Source organism: Monodon monoceros, unplaced genomic scaffold (genome assembly GCF_005190385.1).
Source record: "Monodon monoceros isolate NGI ecotype Baffin Bay Population unplaced genomic scaffold, NGI_Narwhal_1 Super_Scaffold_11, whole genome shotgun sequence".
Lineage (NCBI taxonomy): Eukaryota > Metazoa > Chordata > Mammalia > Artiodactyla > Monodontidae > Monodon > Monodon monoceros.
This window is the reverse complement of record NW_021703767.1, coordinates 131,334,487-131,352,968: the sequence shown is the minus strand read 5'-3', so window position 1 is coordinate 131,352,968 and position 18,482 is coordinate 131,334,487. Positions and strand designations below refer to the sequence as shown.

The 18,482-nt window shown below is 38.3% G+C and overlaps 1 protein-coding gene across 4 annotated transcripts in view; it reads left to right on the top strand.

The window, feature by feature from the left end:
- The window catches only part of ATP2C1 (ATPase secretory pathway Ca2+ transporting 1), a 101,589-nt gene that overhangs the window by 66,826 nt on the left and 16,281 nt on the right, over nucleotides 1-18,482 (top strand). For all 4 annotated transcript variants that reach the window (XM_029214066.1, XM_029214065.1, XM_029214067.1 and 1 more), the window contains 8 exons: nucleotides 1,891-2,015; nucleotides 3,139-3,236; nucleotides 6,335-6,430; nucleotides 6,520-6,609; nucleotides 8,424-8,528; nucleotides 13,082-13,238; nucleotides 16,228-16,398; nucleotides 17,493-17,590. In XM_029214066.1, coding sequence (XP_029069899.1) covers nucleotides 1,891-2,015; nucleotides 3,139-3,236; nucleotides 6,335-6,430; nucleotides 6,520-6,609; nucleotides 8,424-8,528; nucleotides 13,082-13,238; nucleotides 16,228-16,398; nucleotides 17,493-17,590 — 940 coding nt within the window. The remainder of the gene's footprint in view (nucleotides 1-1,890; nucleotides 2,016-3,138; nucleotides 3,237-6,334; nucleotides 6,431-6,519; nucleotides 6,610-8,423; nucleotides 8,529-13,081; nucleotides 13,239-16,227; nucleotides 16,399-17,492; nucleotides 17,591-18,482) is intronic.

Sequence of the window (18,482 nt, the reverse complement as noted above, 5' to 3'; positions counted from 1 at the left end):
AAGGTATAAGAAAAGTCTGGAGACAAAATCTTGGTAGTTTTTTTTTTGTTTTTTGTTTTTTGCATTCATTAAACAAAATTGAGAAATTCAGAATTTTTAATTTTTTTTTACCATAATGGCAAAGAAGAATTGACAGGAGAATTTTCATAATTATTAGACAAACCAGAAGATGACTGCAAAGAGACAACCACTGTAGGCTCTAATGATGAAGGTGAAATTGAATCATATAAGTATAATCTCAACACTGAATGCTTGGATGATGGTACTCTAGATTTTCTCAAACTCCTGAATTTTAATGAGTGAACTGGGTTTTTATTTTTATTTTTTTGCCTGTGCTGTATGGCTTGTGGGATCTTAGTTCCCTGACCAGGGATTGAGCCCTGGCCTTTGGCAGTGAAAGCGCTGAGTCCTAACCAGTGGACTGCCAGGGAATTCCCTGAACTGTTTATTTTTAAGAATGAAAGGGGAAGGACAGGCATTCTCTTATAGTTAGTCATTCTACAGCAAGGAATTTGTCATGCAGTATTGTATTACTGAGAAGATGACTGTCCTAAAAGTTATGGACCATTAACATTTCCAGAAGTGTTGCATTTTGAAGAGACAAATGCAAAAAGAAGAACCAGAATTGATAAAGCTAAAACTTGTTAGAAATGGTTTTTGAATTTGAAATCACTGTTTTAAAAGGTGAATATGTTCCAGGTTTATTCATGACAGTTGAGCAGTTTGCATTCAAAGGGCGTTGTCCATTCAGATATATATACTTTCAAATCCAGGAATATAGTTTGGGGTTAAAATTCAAATGAAAATTTCTGTTGAAGTTTTTCACAATCCATTTTATTCCTCTGTAAATTATTTATAAAATGATTTAAATGTAAAGGTCCATTGGATCTAGATTATATTGTAGAAACTGGGCAGTAGAGGGAGTTCAGGGAGCATTGTTAGAATGAAGGATAGGCATGTACCTGTCCTTATCTGTAGCAGAATCAGGAGATATGGAATGGGACAAAAGTAGAGATTTAATTTGAGGTGGTTTTTCTTTTTTAGTATTACGAAGGGAAATAGTGAAGTAATTAATTTTTTTGTTGTGATAAAATGCACATACCATAAAATTTTCCATTTTAAAGTATACGGTTCAGTGAAGTTAAATACATTCATAATGTTACCACCATCACCACCATCTAGTGTCAGAACTTTCTCATCACCCCCAAAAGAAAACCCTGGGCCCATTTTCAGTCATTCCCCATTCTTCCCTCTCCCTACCAGCTGGCGACCACTAAACTGCTTTTTGTCTCTTTGGATCTGCTTATTCTTGATATCTCATGTAAGTGAAATCATGCAACATGTGTCCTGCTGCTTTCAGTTAGCATGATGTTTTCAAGGTTTTTCCATTCGTAGCATGAATCAGTACTTCATTCTTTTTTATGGCTGAATAGTACTCCCTTGTATGGGTACACCACAGTTTCCCATTCATCAGTTGATGAAAATTTGGGCTCTTTCCATCTTTTGGCTATTGTGAATAATGCTGCTATGAACATTCATGTACAAGCTTTTGTCTGAACACCTGTTATTATCTATATTTATAGATGAGAAACTAAACTACAGGGGTGGAGGCATAATAGCTTGAGGTCACACAGGTGAAAATTGAAGCTGGGGGTACAAATCTAGGCAGTCTGATGTCAGAACCTATATTCTTTAACCACTGTGCTTAACCTGGTAGCTAGTAGGTGTCCAATAAATGTTAATCAGTTTTCCCTCATTTTGAGACCTTTTTTGGGTTTGACAACAACAATTTTACATTTTTAACCTCTGCTTTAAGTAACAGCCAATTGAAATTATTGCTATGGGTACTACTGAATTTATACTTCAGTGCTATATCTTTACTGGTTACAGTTTGGCTGTAGCAGCAATTCCTGAAGGTCTTCCCATTGTGGTCACAGTGACTCTAGCCCTTGGTGTTATGAGAATGGTGAAGAAAAGGGCCATTGTGAAAAAACTACCTATTGTTGAAACTCTGGGTAAGTCTCTGGTTAGAGCATGCTTATTGATTGACATGATAGTTTACATCAACAGGGGTCTTTGGGTTTTACAGTTTTTGTCTTAGAGCAGTCCCCAGCCTTTTTGGCACCAGGGACCAGTTTCACGGAAGACAGTTTTTCCATAGACGGGGGGAGGTTGGTGGTGGTTCAGGCGGTAACGCGAGCGATGGGAAGCGATGAAGAGCAGCAGATGAAGCTTCGCTCGTTCACCCGCTGCTCACCTCCTGCTGTGCAGCCCCGTTCTTAACAGGCCCTGGACCGGTACTGGTCTGTGGCCCGGGGGTTGGGGACCCCTGTCTTAGAGGTTTACATGGTGGTGTTTGGCTTGTCGCAATGTTGAGTATGGTTTTAACAACCAAAAAAGGTCATTAAAAATTCATATTACTCGGGTCGGGGAGCTTTAAATCTTTCTGCATCATAGACTGTTCTAATGCTTAAATCATGTAAAAAAAAAAGTAACAAATGAAACCATAGAGTGACAGAGAAATGTTTTCTTTTGACATCTCAAGGAAGATAATTGATAATTATAGATCCTAAAATGTCATTCTTGAGTTGAATTTATTAAGAACAGTAAGCATACAGTAATTATATTGCTGTAACAATTTCATGTGTGATATGAAAATTGTGGTAACTTTATGTATATTATGAAACTTCTTTTTATTTAGGAATTCAGAAATGTTGAATTTAACTTCTAGTTCGCATTTTAATATTGAGAAGGCAAAAATTCCTTAAAATAATGGCTGAAAAAATTATATGGGTTTATATTATATGGGTTTTTATTAAGGTAACCTTGAAACTTTCTAGAAAATGTCACTACTTTTCACTACATGAAAAGTCACTACATAAAGCTATTATCAAGTAGCTTTGTAGAAATTCAACTGGAAATAAAGAAAAAGTCAGCATTTATCAGTATCTAATTAAAACTGTTCATACCTCATGATGAAGTAAGCACAGGAGAGAAAACAACCTAAAATTATCCATGAGCTTGATTTGTACAAAATTTCATAGAAGCAGCGCAGGCTTTCAGAGTCTTTGATTTATTTTTAATGTGAACTTGTATTTTTCCCTGACTCTTGGTGACTTGTAGTGATTTATTCTTTAGGCTGCTGTAATGTGATTTGTTCAGATAAAACTGGGACCCTGACAAAGAATGAAATGACTGTTACCCACGTATTTACTTCGGATGGCCTGCGTGCTGAGGTACTCTGTAGACTTTTTTTTTTTTTTAACAGCAGAATTCCCTTTCAGAAGTTTTGGTGTTTAGCGTTCCTAACCATTCTAGTGTCTTTAGAAGGGCTGCAAGTTAGCAGCTGAACTTTTCTGTCCCGTGTGATTCTCCCAAGTCTTGATCCCGCTCCAGTTGTGCAGTCCAGAAACATTGATCCCCCTCGACACCTCTCCTTCTGTCTCCCCTACATCCATCTATTACCAGACTCTGGATGCCTAAATGAAGATGTTTCAGTGGCTTCGCATTGTGACCAGGGTCCTGAAACGGGGCTGCTCACAGTCCTACGTGTTCTGTCGCTTGTTTCCTTCCTCAGCCTGTATCTCTCCTTTGCTCGCCATACACCAAATACATTGACTTTATGGTTCTTTCAGTGTGACAAAATTCCTCCTACTGAAGGACCTTTGTTGCTGTTGTCACTACTTAGGACAGTCTAATGCCTCTTCAACCTTTGCACCTCATTTCCAACCCATTTCTTCAGAAAAGCTTTGCTGACCACCCAGAACTCACCCTGTGTTACACCTTTTCATAGTTCCATACCTCTTAGTTCAGGTGAAATCCTCTGTCTCTCTTCCCATGTAAGTATTGGGTTGGCCAAAAAGTGCCTTTGGTTATTAAGTAAAAATAAAAGACACATTTTTCATTTTTACCAAGAACTTTATTGAACAACGTATTCACCCTTTTGCTCCACTACCTTCTGCCATTTTTCAGGCAACTTCATAATTCCATCTTCCCAAAACTTTTTATCTTTTTGAGCAAAGAACTGTCCCAGGTGCCTTTTACAGGCTTCCAGGGAATTGAGATTTTTTCCATTAATATAATTTTGTAAAGACCTTAATAAATGGAAATCCGAAGGTGCAATGTCTGGTGAATATGGCGAATGAATCAGAACTTCCCAGCCAAGCTGTAACAGTTTTTGCCTGGTCATCAAAGAAACATGAGGTCTTGCATTATCCTGATGGAAGATTATGCGTTTTCTGTTGACTAATTCTGGACACTTTTCGTCAAGTGCTGCTTTCAGTTGGTCTAATTGGGAGCAGTACTTGTTGGAATTAATCGTTTGGTTTTCCGGAAGGAGCTCATGGTAGAGGACTCCCTTCCAATCCCACCATATATACAACATCACTTTCTTTGGATGAAGCGGCCTTTGGTGTGGTTGGTGGTGGTTCATTTCACTTGCCCCACAATCTCTTCCATTCCACCCTGTTGTACAGTATCCACTTTTTGTTGCCTGTCACAATTTGTTTTAAAAACGAAACATTTTCATTATAAGTAGAGAATCACCTGTGAAAATACGGTCAAGAAGATTTTTTTTCGCTTAACCTGTGTGGAACCCAAACATCAAAGCAATCAACATAACCAAGCTGGTGCAAATGATTTTCAATGCTTGACTTGGATGTTTTGAGTATGTCGGCTATCTCCTGCGTGGTATAATGTTGATTGTTCTCAATTAATGTCTCGATTTGATCACTATCAACTTCAACTGGTCTACCCGACCGTGGAGCATCGTCCAGCGAAAAATCTCCAGCACGAAATTTTGCACACCACTTTTGACATGTTCAATCAGTCACAGCACCTTCTCCATACACTGCACAAATTTTTTTTTGCATTTCGGTTGCGCTTTTACCTTTCTTGAAATAATAAAGCATGATATACTGAAAATGTTGCTTTTTTCCTTCAATCTTCAGTATTAAAATGGCTACACAAAAATTCACCAATTTTAATAAGCCTTATTTTAAATGCACACTTGTATAACAGCTGTCACGTACAGTCTAACAAAATTGTATTGAATGAAGTTAAAGACAACTAAGTGCTACTAGAGCCATCTTAGGGAAAAAACTGAATGAACCTTTCGGCCAACCCAATATAATAGAGCAGGATCTCTGTTGCCCAGCACAGGGTCTGCCTCATACTAGTAAATACTTTCCGAAAGAATAAATGAATGGATGAATTAATCTACTTTAAAAATTATACATTGGCAGCCCCTGGAGTGCATGTCAGTGTATGTGCACACGTTCCAATCTCTGGATTGGTATTGGACCTTGTGGGATTTCTGGCTGGAATTTTCAGTAACACTGTTGATGATGGGAACAGTATTTTAAAATGTATTTATAGCCAATTGTCTGAGCAAAGGAAGCATTTCACAAATTGACAGAAGTTGTGCTTAAGTCTATTTAATTCCATTTTACTAGGTCTTAAAATGAGACTATTGATATTTACGGTGTTAGATTTGGTTAAGGATACCCAGTGCTATGTTGAATGTGCCTTTTCTGGATGACTCAGAAGGGTCATTGGGGTTACATGTGCTTATATTATATGGTCCCGGTATGAAAGGTAAGATATAGGTTTCTCTTTTGTTTTAAGCCCATAATTTTATATGTCAAACATTAACAATGTTAATTCCTCTAAACTGTCCTATTTTTATTGTGATATTTAACTTTTCTTTGGCTTGATTTGTTTTAGCTGTATAGGATAAGTATCTGACTTGTCTCTGATTTTAAAAATTTGCATGTAATATATACTATGTTAAAGTAGTTTGTAAGTGCTAGGGTAAATCACTTGTCTATGAGCCTGCATATTTGCAAAAAGAATTCTACTTTTGTCTAGGTCACAGGTTTGTCATGAATGTTAGATGTGGTAATAGATTTGAATTCTTTGCAAATTGTAGTGTTACATAAATGTAATGTTATATAAATTTAAGCTCACTCTTATATAGAGATTTTCATGGTTTATTTATCCTTTCTATAGTATATTGTAAGTAGAGGAAATATAAGGTTATATTAATTATATTAACAATTACGTGCTTCTATTTACAATATACTATGCATTATAATGATTAATTAGCATAATTAGTAGTTAATTATTAGTATAATTAACTGTAGGTTTACCATTGTGGTGAAAATTACTATCTATATTCTTTTATTAATGTTGTTTCAGACAAATTTAAATGCTTTTCTAGGTGTACGCACTAACAGTGTCATGATGTATAAAATGAAATGAACGCAACTCATAGCTTTTGGTTTTCCTAAGTATTGTCACTGTCTGCTGGTATTATTGACTCTACGTTCCTTAGGTTACTGGAGTTGGCTACAATCCATTTGGGGAAGTGATTGTTGATGGTGATGTTGTTCATGGATTCTATAACCCATCTGTTAGCAGAATTGTCGAGGTAAATATTGCATTCTCTAAGAAAGTGGCTCTCTTCATAATGACTTAGGATGCAGTGATGGGTTCATAGTTCATGTGTATTTCTCTTAGGCGGGCTGTGTGTGCAATGATGCTGTAATTAGAAACAACACTCTAATGGGGAAACCAACAGAAGGAGCCTTAATTGCTCTTGCAATGAAGGTATGTGCCTGGTCTCTCTTCTTTGACATGCGAAAATATCACCCTCACAAGAGAATGTGAAGCCATAAATTTCAGTATTACTGGCTTTTAGGTGTAGAGTGAAGAAGATTCACATTATTTCATAGTTTTTATTGCCTTTTGGGAACCAGTTTTATTCTTCCTGGAAATACAGAGCATAGAGGTTTTTCACTATAACTTTATATCTCCTCCATGCAGCATACAAACTAATGACCAGTGACAGTTTTGTTCTTATGAAGTAATATTCTTGTCTTCCATAATATTCAGAGTGTAGTGTGAAAAGCTGTATAAATGTGTGTAATTGCTGATAAATCCCAATTTTCAAATGCGTAAGAGGCAGCATTCTTTAGTATTTCCACAATGAAGGTATTAAGGCCAGCATGAGAAGTCAGCTTTACTTTTTCCAGTCTTCCATTTCCTTTCCTTCCCCTTCCTCATTATCAGTTTCTTACAGTGAGTGTAGAGTTAGAGTTTGTGTTGGGGAGAAAGGGTGCTGCCCTTAGTGACCCTTTTATCTGTCCCAATTGATCTCCTCTTCTAAGTCCTACAGTTGATTAAATGAGAAACCTAAAAGTCCAACCTGGCATTCCCATAACAAAAATAAAACTACTTTTAAGAGCAGTCTTAGGAAACTTTGAGACTTATATAAAACAGGATGCCTCTAAATGAGGTTGCTTGAATTGAGATTCAATATAGAAATGTAGGTTGTTGTAACATTTAGCTTGATAAAGTAAAATTGGTATTTCTATAATATATACATTATTTCTGTTTCCTTAACAGAAAGTCTCATTCCTTTATCATTTGTTCTGCTTGTAACTAAAACAGCATAGTATAGCTTTTTAAAAGATATTCAGAAGTTAAATAACTTAACAAGTATTTATTGTGTTATATTTAACTTTCTCTCTTTGAGAAACAAAGTGTGTGAAACCGCCTCTTTATGGGTGGGGACCTCACAATTTAGGTAGGGAGTCGAGCTGTATGTAAGAAGAGTGCACATTTGGACTTGGGACCTGGACTTTGAAGGGGAGGAAGGATTTAGATGGGGGTGGGGGGATAAGCTAGGGAAAGAGCAAGAATAAAAACACAGAGAAATAAAAAAGCATGGACTGGATTGTGGCTTATGAATTGGTTAACCCGGATGAAATGAACAGTTTGAGTGGCTCCGAGGGTGGTTAAGTAGGCTGTGTAGTGGGTTACTGGAGGATTTTTGAAAGCTAGGAAGGAGAGTCTGAACATGTTTCAGTAGACAGTAAAAAGCAATAAGCCAGGTTTTTGAATAGTTTAAAGAATATTTTTGAATATTTGGTGGGAAATGCAAAGGGTAAGGAAGGAGAAGAGCTACATGGCATTGGTAGTAGTTGGCATGTCAAGGGGTGGGGCAAAAGGGAGTAGCATGGCAGCAGCAGGCAGGGTAAATTCGAATCCCAGAGAAGCGAGGAGTTGAATCTGAAGCTTCTGTTGATTATAAAGTATGTATTGGCTGGGCACCTTTATTTGTTATCCTGCTTCCTTCCAGAGTTTGAGCCAGTTAGATTTTAATATAGTCAGTGTTGAAGTTTTGCTCTGTATGTAGTTCAATAGCATGCCCTAGACTTTATCAAACACCTAGGCTTTCATGTTGAACATGTGTGCTGCTGTTCAGAGAAATATGGTAGGTATAGATGGAACACAGCTGTTTGAAAAATAATCCAGGTATCTCTAGCCAGCCTCCCTACAAATTGTGACCCTTGTTTCTTTGTTAAAGGAAAAAGTAGTCACGTGTTGGTGAGAATTAACTTTCCTTTTGTGCCATATAGATGGGTCTTGATGGACTTCAACAGGATTATATCAGAAAAGCTGAATACCCTTTTAGCTCTGAGCAGAAGTGGATGGCTGTTAAGTGTGTGCATCGAACACAGCAGGTATCCTTCCATTATAGAAAACTTACTCTGTGTTGTTTAACTAGATTACTGTTTTTCATTTATTATCCACCTTTAGATTTAAGCAGTCATTGAGCATAACACAGACCAGCTCTGAAGTGTGTGTGATTCATAGTACACTCATCCCTGGTTGTTTTCATGTTCTCTTTGAATTTATGCATAGACATGTCAGTTTTGCTGCGTGAGCAAACAGCTCAAATGAGCTGGAGCCTGGTCTCAGTCTCCTGGAGATTGTGACATCAGTCTTTCGACATCTTTTTTGTTCTTGATGACAGATTTCTGCTGTCTGTGTTTTTCCACTGAAGAATGTCTTGTCTTCAGGCTGAACAAAAACTACATTATTTTGTGGAAACATGGTTACCAAATATGTATAATTCATGTTAGTTGATCCAGCTTACAAACTGACAAAACGAAATGCACTGATATTTCAAGCTACTTATCTCTGGGTGCTTTAGAAATTTTTACACAGTGCAGCAAGAGTTATGTACAATAGTTATCTACAGTGTATAATCATATCACTCATAGTTGCTATTACCAGCTTGATGCTTACATTTACTTTGGCCTTAAAAATATATAGCTGTTTTTACATTTTCTTTATTAGGAATTAATAAACGGTTATGTGTTTTTACCTGTGAGCAAACATTAGAAACCAGTTACATCTCTGTAGATGGGAAGTAGTGAGAGGATTCTCCCTTGCCCATAATAAGTAGGAAACATTGGTTTTAAATTGCTCAACATTGAACTTGTGCCAGGAACTCTGATGATGAGGGGAAAAAAGATTTCTGTTTAGTCTTTAAAGGAACTGTTATAAACTTCAGGGAAGGGATACAGTTGGAAACAAAGCTATAAAAATAAAATGCCTGTTACTTTAAACCTTGTAATGTAAAGCTTTCAAAAATTGCATCAGAGTTAGGTAATTTTTAGCTGATGTCCCTTGTCTATATAGTTACATAGCAAGAATATGTATATGAGTTTATTTGCAAGGTGTATTTCTTTACATTTTATATATGATCACACGCTACTTCAAGATAATGTGGCTCATGTAAAGTTCGAAGATTTGACTTCAGCAATTTTGAATCTAACCTCACCAAAGTTGTACATTGACTCTTTTCAGTTGGGGGTAGGGGTAGGGAGTGGCGGGATATAAGTATAGAAAGGGCGTGATCATTCTTTCCATTTGCTGACTTGAAGAGTTTCTCTTAGAAAACAAAATCAACAGATTTAACTAACAAAACCCAAACCCGCTGACCTGACTCAGGATCTAGAAGAGGTCAGCCTGGCACAGATATGAAAAATGTACCAGTTGAAAAACAGCCCCACAGGACTTCCCTGGTGGCACAGTGGTTAAGAATCCGCCTGCTAATGCAGGGGACAGGGGTTTGAGCCCTCAAAGAAGAGTAGCCCCTGCTCACCGCAACTAGAGAAAGCCCACGGGCAGCAATGAAGACCCAATGCAGCCAGAAACAAACAAACAAACAAAAAACAGCCCCAGGCTCAAATAGTTTGTCTTTAGAGGACTTTCATTTGAACACGACAATCTGCATTTATCTCTGCTCTCTCCCTGGAACCTACCAAAATGACAACCAACGAATAAAAGATGAACTAAAAAAGAGGAAGTATGGGAAAGACTTAGGGGGACAGGTATCTTTGAAGGTGGGGCCTAAGGCATGTGGCTAAAAAGAGGAGAGCAGGTTAAAATTCTAATAAGGAACCAACAGAACTCCCCCACTTACTTTTCTGTTTCTTGAGGCCAGACCAGAAATGTCATCTTGGGGACAAGAGTGGAAGGCAGAATTAAGGTTTAAGACTAAGCACAGGGTGGTTAAGGGCAAGCCGTTGTCCTAGGTCCTAACTCCACTTTCTCAGAATGCTTGCAGGTAGGTATCCCCATATCCTCATTCTCCAAGTCAGAAGATCGAAGAGTTTTAGAGAAGCTGACTGGTCCTGGGGAGATCCCTACAGTATGGAGTAGTCCTAAATAAGCTCTTTGTTCATTGGTAGAGCTTACCTGCTCCTGGTCTTCGTCTTGTCACTCTACTGTGAGGGCTACCAGTTGATAAACCCTGCAGTGCCCATGGAGTTTCTAGACCTTTATTTGCTTTGGTCTTGAATGTAAATGGACAGACAGGGATTGCGAGATACTTGGGGAAAGCCTTCAGTATGAAAGACACAGACCAAGCCAACAGAGAAAAGGGTCTCAGAAACAAAGATAGTGCTGGATGCTGAAGAAAATTTCCAAAGACCATAAAAAATGACAAGATACTTTAAATAGAATGTTTTTCAAATAAAGTCAAGGAATCTATCAGAAAGTAGAAAAGTCAAAGAGGTGGACAATATAAAAGGTAAGGTGTAAAAATCAGAGAATTGATGTAGGAGATCCAATATCCACCTAATAGTGGTGACAGAAAATGGGAAGATTTTAGCAAATAACATCAGGAAAATTTCTAGAGGAAGAACTTCAGCTTCTAGAATAAAATTGCCCACCAGCTGCTCGGCACAATGTGTATGTTACAGAGGGGTGGGGGTGAGAGAATAAACACACCAAGGTCCACGATCAAGTAATCTGAGGGCACTTAGCATTCTAAAAGCTTCCAGAGATCGTGGGGTGGGAGGAAGGGCAAGGGGGAGGAGGTCCTACACCAAAGTTTAGGACTTTCCAAATGCAGCACTGCACACTGGAGGCTGGAAGATGATGGAGGAAAGCCTTCAACTGAGAGGCGATCTCTTCCCAGCTGAGCTTACATATGTGGGGGTAAAATAAAAATGTTTCCAAACAAGCCTCAAAGTGTATAGCCCACACAGCTTTTCTTAGATACCGATGGATGTGTTATTCCAAGGTAAGAGTATAAATCAAGGAACAGGGAGACTTAGAACCTCGTGAGTTCTAACCAGCAGAGGGGTGAAGGGAAGCTCCTGGATGCCAATCATGCACCAAGCCTGGAAATGAGCCAGCTCACACTGGAAAAGGAAGGGAGAGCACAGCCCGAGGAGGGAGTTCTCAGTCATAATATGGGAGTAATGGCTCACCTACTTATTGGATCATGTGAAAAATACATTGAGAAGGGCTTTATATGACATGGAGGAGCTTGGGAATAATGAGTAATAGGTGTAAAGAAAACTAAGCAAATAAAGAGACAGTTATTAACTTTATGAAAGATAAAACTTGAACAGGAAGAAGTATATTGGGCTTCTGTAGGTCATGGAAACAACATCGTACCTTTCTGCTCCCTGTTTCCCCGTAACATCTGGTTACTGCTCACTTGGGGACCACAGAGATGGACGCTCCTCTCAATGTGAGCTCACACTGTCGTACCAAGGCAGAGGAGGACCATGTTATGCACTGGTTCCTAAATTACCATTTGGAAGTGACACAAGTACTGCTCATGTTTATTGGCCAAAGCAAATCACATCTGACTTCAGAGTGGTAAGAGGTGCAGGAAAATACATTTCTACCGTGTGCCTCCAAGGAGAGCTGGGACGTTTGTGAACTGCTCTGGTGGCCACTTGGCTCAGCAGTGAGGAATTAGGAAGTGAGCAGAATACTGGTGAGTTTTGCTCTGCATGTATTATAACAGTGAGGAGAAGGAATAGATAGTGGGGGTGGCCAGACGATCACCTGTCACAGTAGACAGAGTATAAAATTGTTTAGTGAACAAGTAGCAATAAAAACATAATTAAGGGCTTCCCTGGTGATGCAGTGGTTAAGAATCCGCCTGCCAATGCAGGGGACACGGGTTCAAGCCCCGGTCCGGGAAGATCCCACATGTCGTGGAGCAGCTAAGCCCGTGTGCCACAACTACTGAGCCTGCGTGCCACAACTACTGAAGCCCGCACGCCTAGAGCCCGTGCTCCGCAACAACAGAAGCCACCGCAATGAGAAGCAGGCGCACTGCAACGAAGAGTAGCCCCCGCTCGCTGCAACTAGAGAAAGCCCATGCGCAGCAACGAAGACCCAACCCAGCCAAAAAATAAATTAAAAATAAATAAATAAATAAATTTATAAAGAAATAAAATAAAATTGGTTTGCCTCTGTGGAGTAGGACTGGAGGTGAGGAGGTTTTGGGCAGGGGACTGTGGGTTTTCATTGTAAATTTTTGTTTATTACTTTACTAGGGTAAAAAATAAAATGTCTGATAATACCCATAATTCCAAGGTGGTTGTGAGAATTAAATGGGGTCACGTGTATACATATAATAGCAGTAGTAGAAAGCCTAAACCATTGCTTGTGGGCTGACGTTAGATCTTTTTCCCTTTCCTGTTACATCGTGAGCTGAGAGTGCCTAGTGTGGAGCTGAGTGTAGCCTTGCCTTCACTGTGGCGCTGAGGGTGTGGGGTAGATGCTGCGTTCTGAAGAGGATGCAGAAAACTCCCATGTGAGCTTTTAATCTTCAGAGTTCAAGTGCTGTTCAAAGCCTTAGGCTTGAGTAACTTCCCTGGGGATTATGGGAATGCATGCCGCTTGTTTTTGATTCCAATGGCAGATATATACAAATTGAAATTAACTTGAATTTATTTGCTGTGTTTTTTCTTTTTAGGACAGACCAGAGATTTGTTTTATGAAGGGTGCTTATGAACAGGTGATTAAGTATTGCACTACATATCACAGCAAAGGGCAGACCTTGACACTCACCCAGCAGCAGAGAGATCTGTACCAACAAGAGAAGGCCCAGATGGGCTCTGCAGGGCTCAGAGGTAAGGCCATTTCAGCACCATCCCCTAGGTGGAGAGGTAATGCCTTCTTTTAATTGCAGATGAATTCATGCTTCACTTCTGAGCTGCACAGCTCTATTCCAGGGTTCGTAGAAGCCTGCCATTTCTGAAGTGTTAGGTTTTAGTTGACTAATTGTTTCTATGTTCCCAAAACATAAAAAGTTGGGAATGTAGCAAAATATGAAATCTCTGGTTCTTACAGACCTGCAGTGGTCTCTGAGCAGGTGATAGAAATTTTATTTTAGACAAGTTTATCTTGTGAGAACAGTGATAGATAGAAGTAAGGTGGTGTTACTCCTTCCTTATGTTATCACTGGCTCTTGTTTGTTAATCTAAAATACTTTCCCAAATATTAAAAGACTTAAGCCTCTAATTCTTTAAACTGAGGTGGTTACTTACTTGTTCCTCATCCGCTGACTCCTTCCCTTGCCGATCACCAGAGAGGAAAGAGGTGCCCAGACTCTGCTTTGTGAAATGCTGCTGACTGGACAGTGACAGGGAAAGGGGGTCTGCTGTGCACACACACATCGGCCGCTTCTTCTAGGGACATCGTGTGTATGTAGGGTTGAAGAGCAGGGCTTGGGGCCGTACCTGGTTTTTACCTTCTGGCTTGTGGGGAATACACACACACATACACACACCCACACCCATGCACTTATGTAGTCTTTCTCAAGGAAATTGGAAGAGTTGGCTTCCTTAATTTTATTGTTATTTACAAAATGGAAATCAAACACCACAGTTCCTGGGAGCAGGAAACAAGTATAATTTACAAGACTTCTGCTCTTATAATAAGATAGGTTTAGAAGGGTATTCTTGTGGCTTCATTTGAGGCCAGTGTTTTGTTATTCTTAGCAGCTCACAGCAAAAGGGTTTCAAAGTTGGGTTGCATTTAGAGAGTCTTAAAGGTCTGGTATGTGCTCCCTGTTTTCCTCAATTTTTGTAAAAGACGTTTCACACTTTTTTTTGACTAATTCTCTTCATCTGAAAGATTGTGGAGCTTTGTGTATGTGTGGTTTGGTGTGGTAACATTGTGAAATAGACAAGACTTGGTGGAGGAGAACGTCTTTGTTTCACAGGGCTTTGGGAAACATTCTGGGCATTTGTCCCTTGCTTCACATCTTTTCCTCTTCTCTGCTTATGCTCCATTTTCCTCCTCCCGCTGAAGTTACCGTAATGAAGAGTAAAGAATAAATGAATAAAGATTTTAAGTTTAACTTGATATGAACTTATTTTATACTTTATAAAACTTAAGTTTCTTAAAATACATGTCGTTAATTTAAAAATTGGAGTACGTTTCGTTTTTATGTTTTAAATATAAAGGAGGAAGTTGGGGACCCTCCACACAGAAAAGGTCTACATATCTTTGTCCCAAACAGTAACAATAGATCTTCATTTGTGCTAAAGAAGCAAACAAATAAATACAGGATACTGACCTCTGGGCTAATACCACCCCTTCACTGAGAGTGCCAGGAGCTGGTGTCCCTTTCTTAAGATGTGCTGACACACAGATTGATACTCAGTGCCCCCCTTCTGTTGCCATCTGCCTCTGTTCCAACACTAGGGACTGTCAAATGGCTCATTCTCTCCAGAGTGAAAGCATTTGGGGCTCACATCTACGTAAATAGTTAGGTATGACTCGTACACTGGAAAAATAGAAGTCATTTGCCTCTAACCATGGTTTTCCAAATGTATCTCATCCTTCATACCTTCTGCTTGAATAAGAATGGATACTTCCCGTGATCTCTCTGGGACTTTTCAGTTTCCCTGTAAGATACATATGTTTAGTTTGTGTGCTTTTTTTTGTGTGTTTTCTTTGGTAAGTTGTTCAGTCTTATAATATTCCAGATGGAGACACATCCCTCTGGCTCATAAGGTAGCTACCAGAGGTTCCAGAATTCTGAGAAAAAGCTAAATGGTATTTGGAAATGAACGGTACTTTGTGCTGTATCTTAAATTCCCGAGGACGACAGGAAACTAACTATAAATGATGGTATGGTGGTATTATTTATATAGTTTTAAGAGAACCAAAGTAACAAATAAGAAAATCCTATTAATGTTACATAAAGAGTGAAAGAATATAAACTATTGTTGGTATTAGTGGTTTTACAATCACTTTACAAATTAACTTTACCTCCCAGGGTTTGTTGTGTACAAAATTATTGCATGTTGTATATAATTAATATAGCCTTCTCTTCAAGCTATTGAATTGTTCTGGAGGCCTATAAGATGGCAAGATGAAGATGCATTAGGAGAAGCCACCTTCAAAGGTGACTGTTTAAAATTGACTTTAAAGCTCAACAAACTGGGGCTTCCCTGGTGGGACAGTGGTTAAGAATCTGCCTGCCAATGCAGGGGACACAGGTTCGAGCCCTGGTCTGGGAAGATCCCACATGCCGCGGAGCAGCTAAGCCCGTGTGCCACAACTACTGAAGCCTGTGCGCGTGGAGCCTGTGTGTTCCGCAACAAGAGAAGCCACCGCAGTGAGAAGCCCTCGGCAACTAGAGAAAGCCCGTGCACAGCCACGGAAGACCCAACGCAGCCAATAAATAAATAAAACAAATCTAATAAAAAATTTTTTTTTTAAAAAAAAAGCTCAACAAACCTATAGTTTTCCAAATAATTAATTGTATTTTTCTTAAGAGTTAGTAGTTTCTGCTGAAAGGAGCTGCATGTTTGCTATGTGAAAACATTTCTTATTTGCTCCTCACTTGTCTTCTCTGCTTAACAGTTCTTTAGTCTTATTCTTTTTAATTTTTAATAAGTTAAAGCAACCCCATATTGAGAACCATTAAACTAGAATATCTTTGCATGTAATAATTTTGATTTTTAGAGTTTTTGTAATTACCACAATGACATTGTCGTCTTAAGTCATTTATCTGAGAAGTGTTATGGTCTCCAGCTTTTGTAAAGTAAATTCTAATGGTTTTGTGATTCACATTTTCTTTTTCGGATTTTATTATTATTTCCCAAGTTCTTGCTTTGGCTTCTGGTCCTGAATTGGGGCAACTGACGTTCCTTGGCCTGGTGGGAATCATTGATCCTCCTAGAACTGGTGTGAAAGAAGCTGTTACAACACTCATTGCCTCGGGAGTGTCAATAAAAATGATTACTGGGGACTCACAGGAGACTGCAATTGCAATCGGTATAACTAGGCTGCTTCCTTTGTTTTCCATAGTTTTTCTTAAATTACTGCAGTGCATAGCTTTGTGAATCATTTGACATGAAGTGTGTTTACATAATACTGAGTTATACAGTTAAAATTGATGCTTTTGTTTGCTCATACCCTATAAAATTGTGGACCAAATTTTATTTTAGTTAAAAAAATAATACTATTAGTTGAAAATAACTAAAGCATTGTGAAATCACATTATTTTGTTTACAAAAGAATAGTTGATTATTTTTAACCTCATAGTCCACTATGCTGACAGATAAAAGCACTAGATCATGAATGTGAAAGAAAATATGAAATTTAGTTTTTTCTTTCAACTTGAGTATAATTTTTTAAAAGCAGACTTTGTACCTAATTTGAAAGAAAATAACTTGTGTCTGTATTTCTGTTGTCTAATACATATATGCCTATGTTGTTTGAATGCAGCTTAAGATTACTAAACAAGTATAAGGAAATAAAATGGACATGGAAGTTAATCTCCCAGAACCTGTAAACTACAATTCATACTGATAAATTTTAAATTTGCTAAAGTTCATTAATTCTTATCTTATTAATATGGAAAGAGACTGAGACAGGAATTTCACACTTTATGTGATCTAAGAAAAATATGTCACTGGAAACATCATATTGTTGGGAAGATTGTTCCTAGAGAAACTTCTCAACATTTATTTTCATTTACATAACAACTACATGATACCACAGATGAGCCACCATTTTGCCTGGCTTTGTTTACTTTATTTAAAATGCACTCTGATCTTCATTAAAACTGAGCTCCCAAGCAGAACCTGCTTGGCCTTGTTTCAGTTCTTAGGTGTGGTGGGTTAAATTGTGAAAACTCTTTATTCTTAAATTTAAACAAAAATAAGGTAGTCAAACAGAAAACCCCACAGTTTTTACTAGTTCAGTTCTGTCTTACTGTAGTCTGTCTTGTGATCCCTTCATATAAAGACATTTTATACTTAAAGGGAAAGTGAGTTGATAAATCATATTAAGTGAGCATTATGTTGACTAGCGTATCAAGCAAAACCAATTAGGTTAATTATGTTTTCTTTCCCATTTCACTTCAGCTAGTCGTCTGGGATTATATTCCAAAACCTCCCAGTCAGTCTCAGGAGAAGAAATAGATGCAATGGATGTCCAGCAGCTTTCACAGATGGTGCCAAAGGTAGGCCTAAACCAGAGCCTTTCACACTGAAAGGCCTTATTCTAGGTGTTAGACAACTTCTCCTGTTTGAAACATTTGAAAACAGTTGGGACATGACCACCAGATTCTTTGGTCCAAATCATGAGATGAAATCAGTCTTATCATTGAGAGTATTTATGATGTGATTGTTAGGAATATCAGTACTTTAGCAAGAGCCAAGTTTCCTCTGAGGAAGGTACTGTGGAAATTAACAGTGGTGTTTTGTATTTATAAAGTACAGAGTGGAGAGAGACCATCACTTCATACTTCTTACCCTTGTGTTCTATTTTAATTGAATGCATGTATAATGCTTTTAAAAAAATTGAGGTATCATTTGCAAACAGTAAACTTCTTCCTTTTTAATGTACAGCCGTAAGTTTTGACAAATGTATGTGGTCCTTGTAAACATCACACAATCGGGTACAGGTTCCTCCCACCCCAGATCCTCTTGTTGTGGTCAGCTCCTCCCTCTTTTTCCACTGCTTGGCAACCATCGATTTGTTTTCTGTCCCTATAGTTTTGCCTTTTCCAGAATGCTCTAAAAATGGAGGCATATAGTATGAGGGCTTTGAATCTGCTGTTTTGACTTAGCATAATGCATTTTTAATTGCTGAGTAGTATTCCACTGTATTGGGTTTGTGTTACCTATGCACTAGTTTAAAGGCATTTGGACTATTTTCAGTTATTGCTGATTATGATTACAACTACTCTAAACATTTGTATATAGTTTTTATATGAAAATAAATATTCATTTCTCTTAGATAAATACCTAAGAGTAATTGCTGAGTCTCATATGGTTATGTATGTTTAACTTTGTAAGAAAGTGCCAAATTGTTTTACAGGGTGGTTTTATTGTTTTGCATTCCCACCAGCA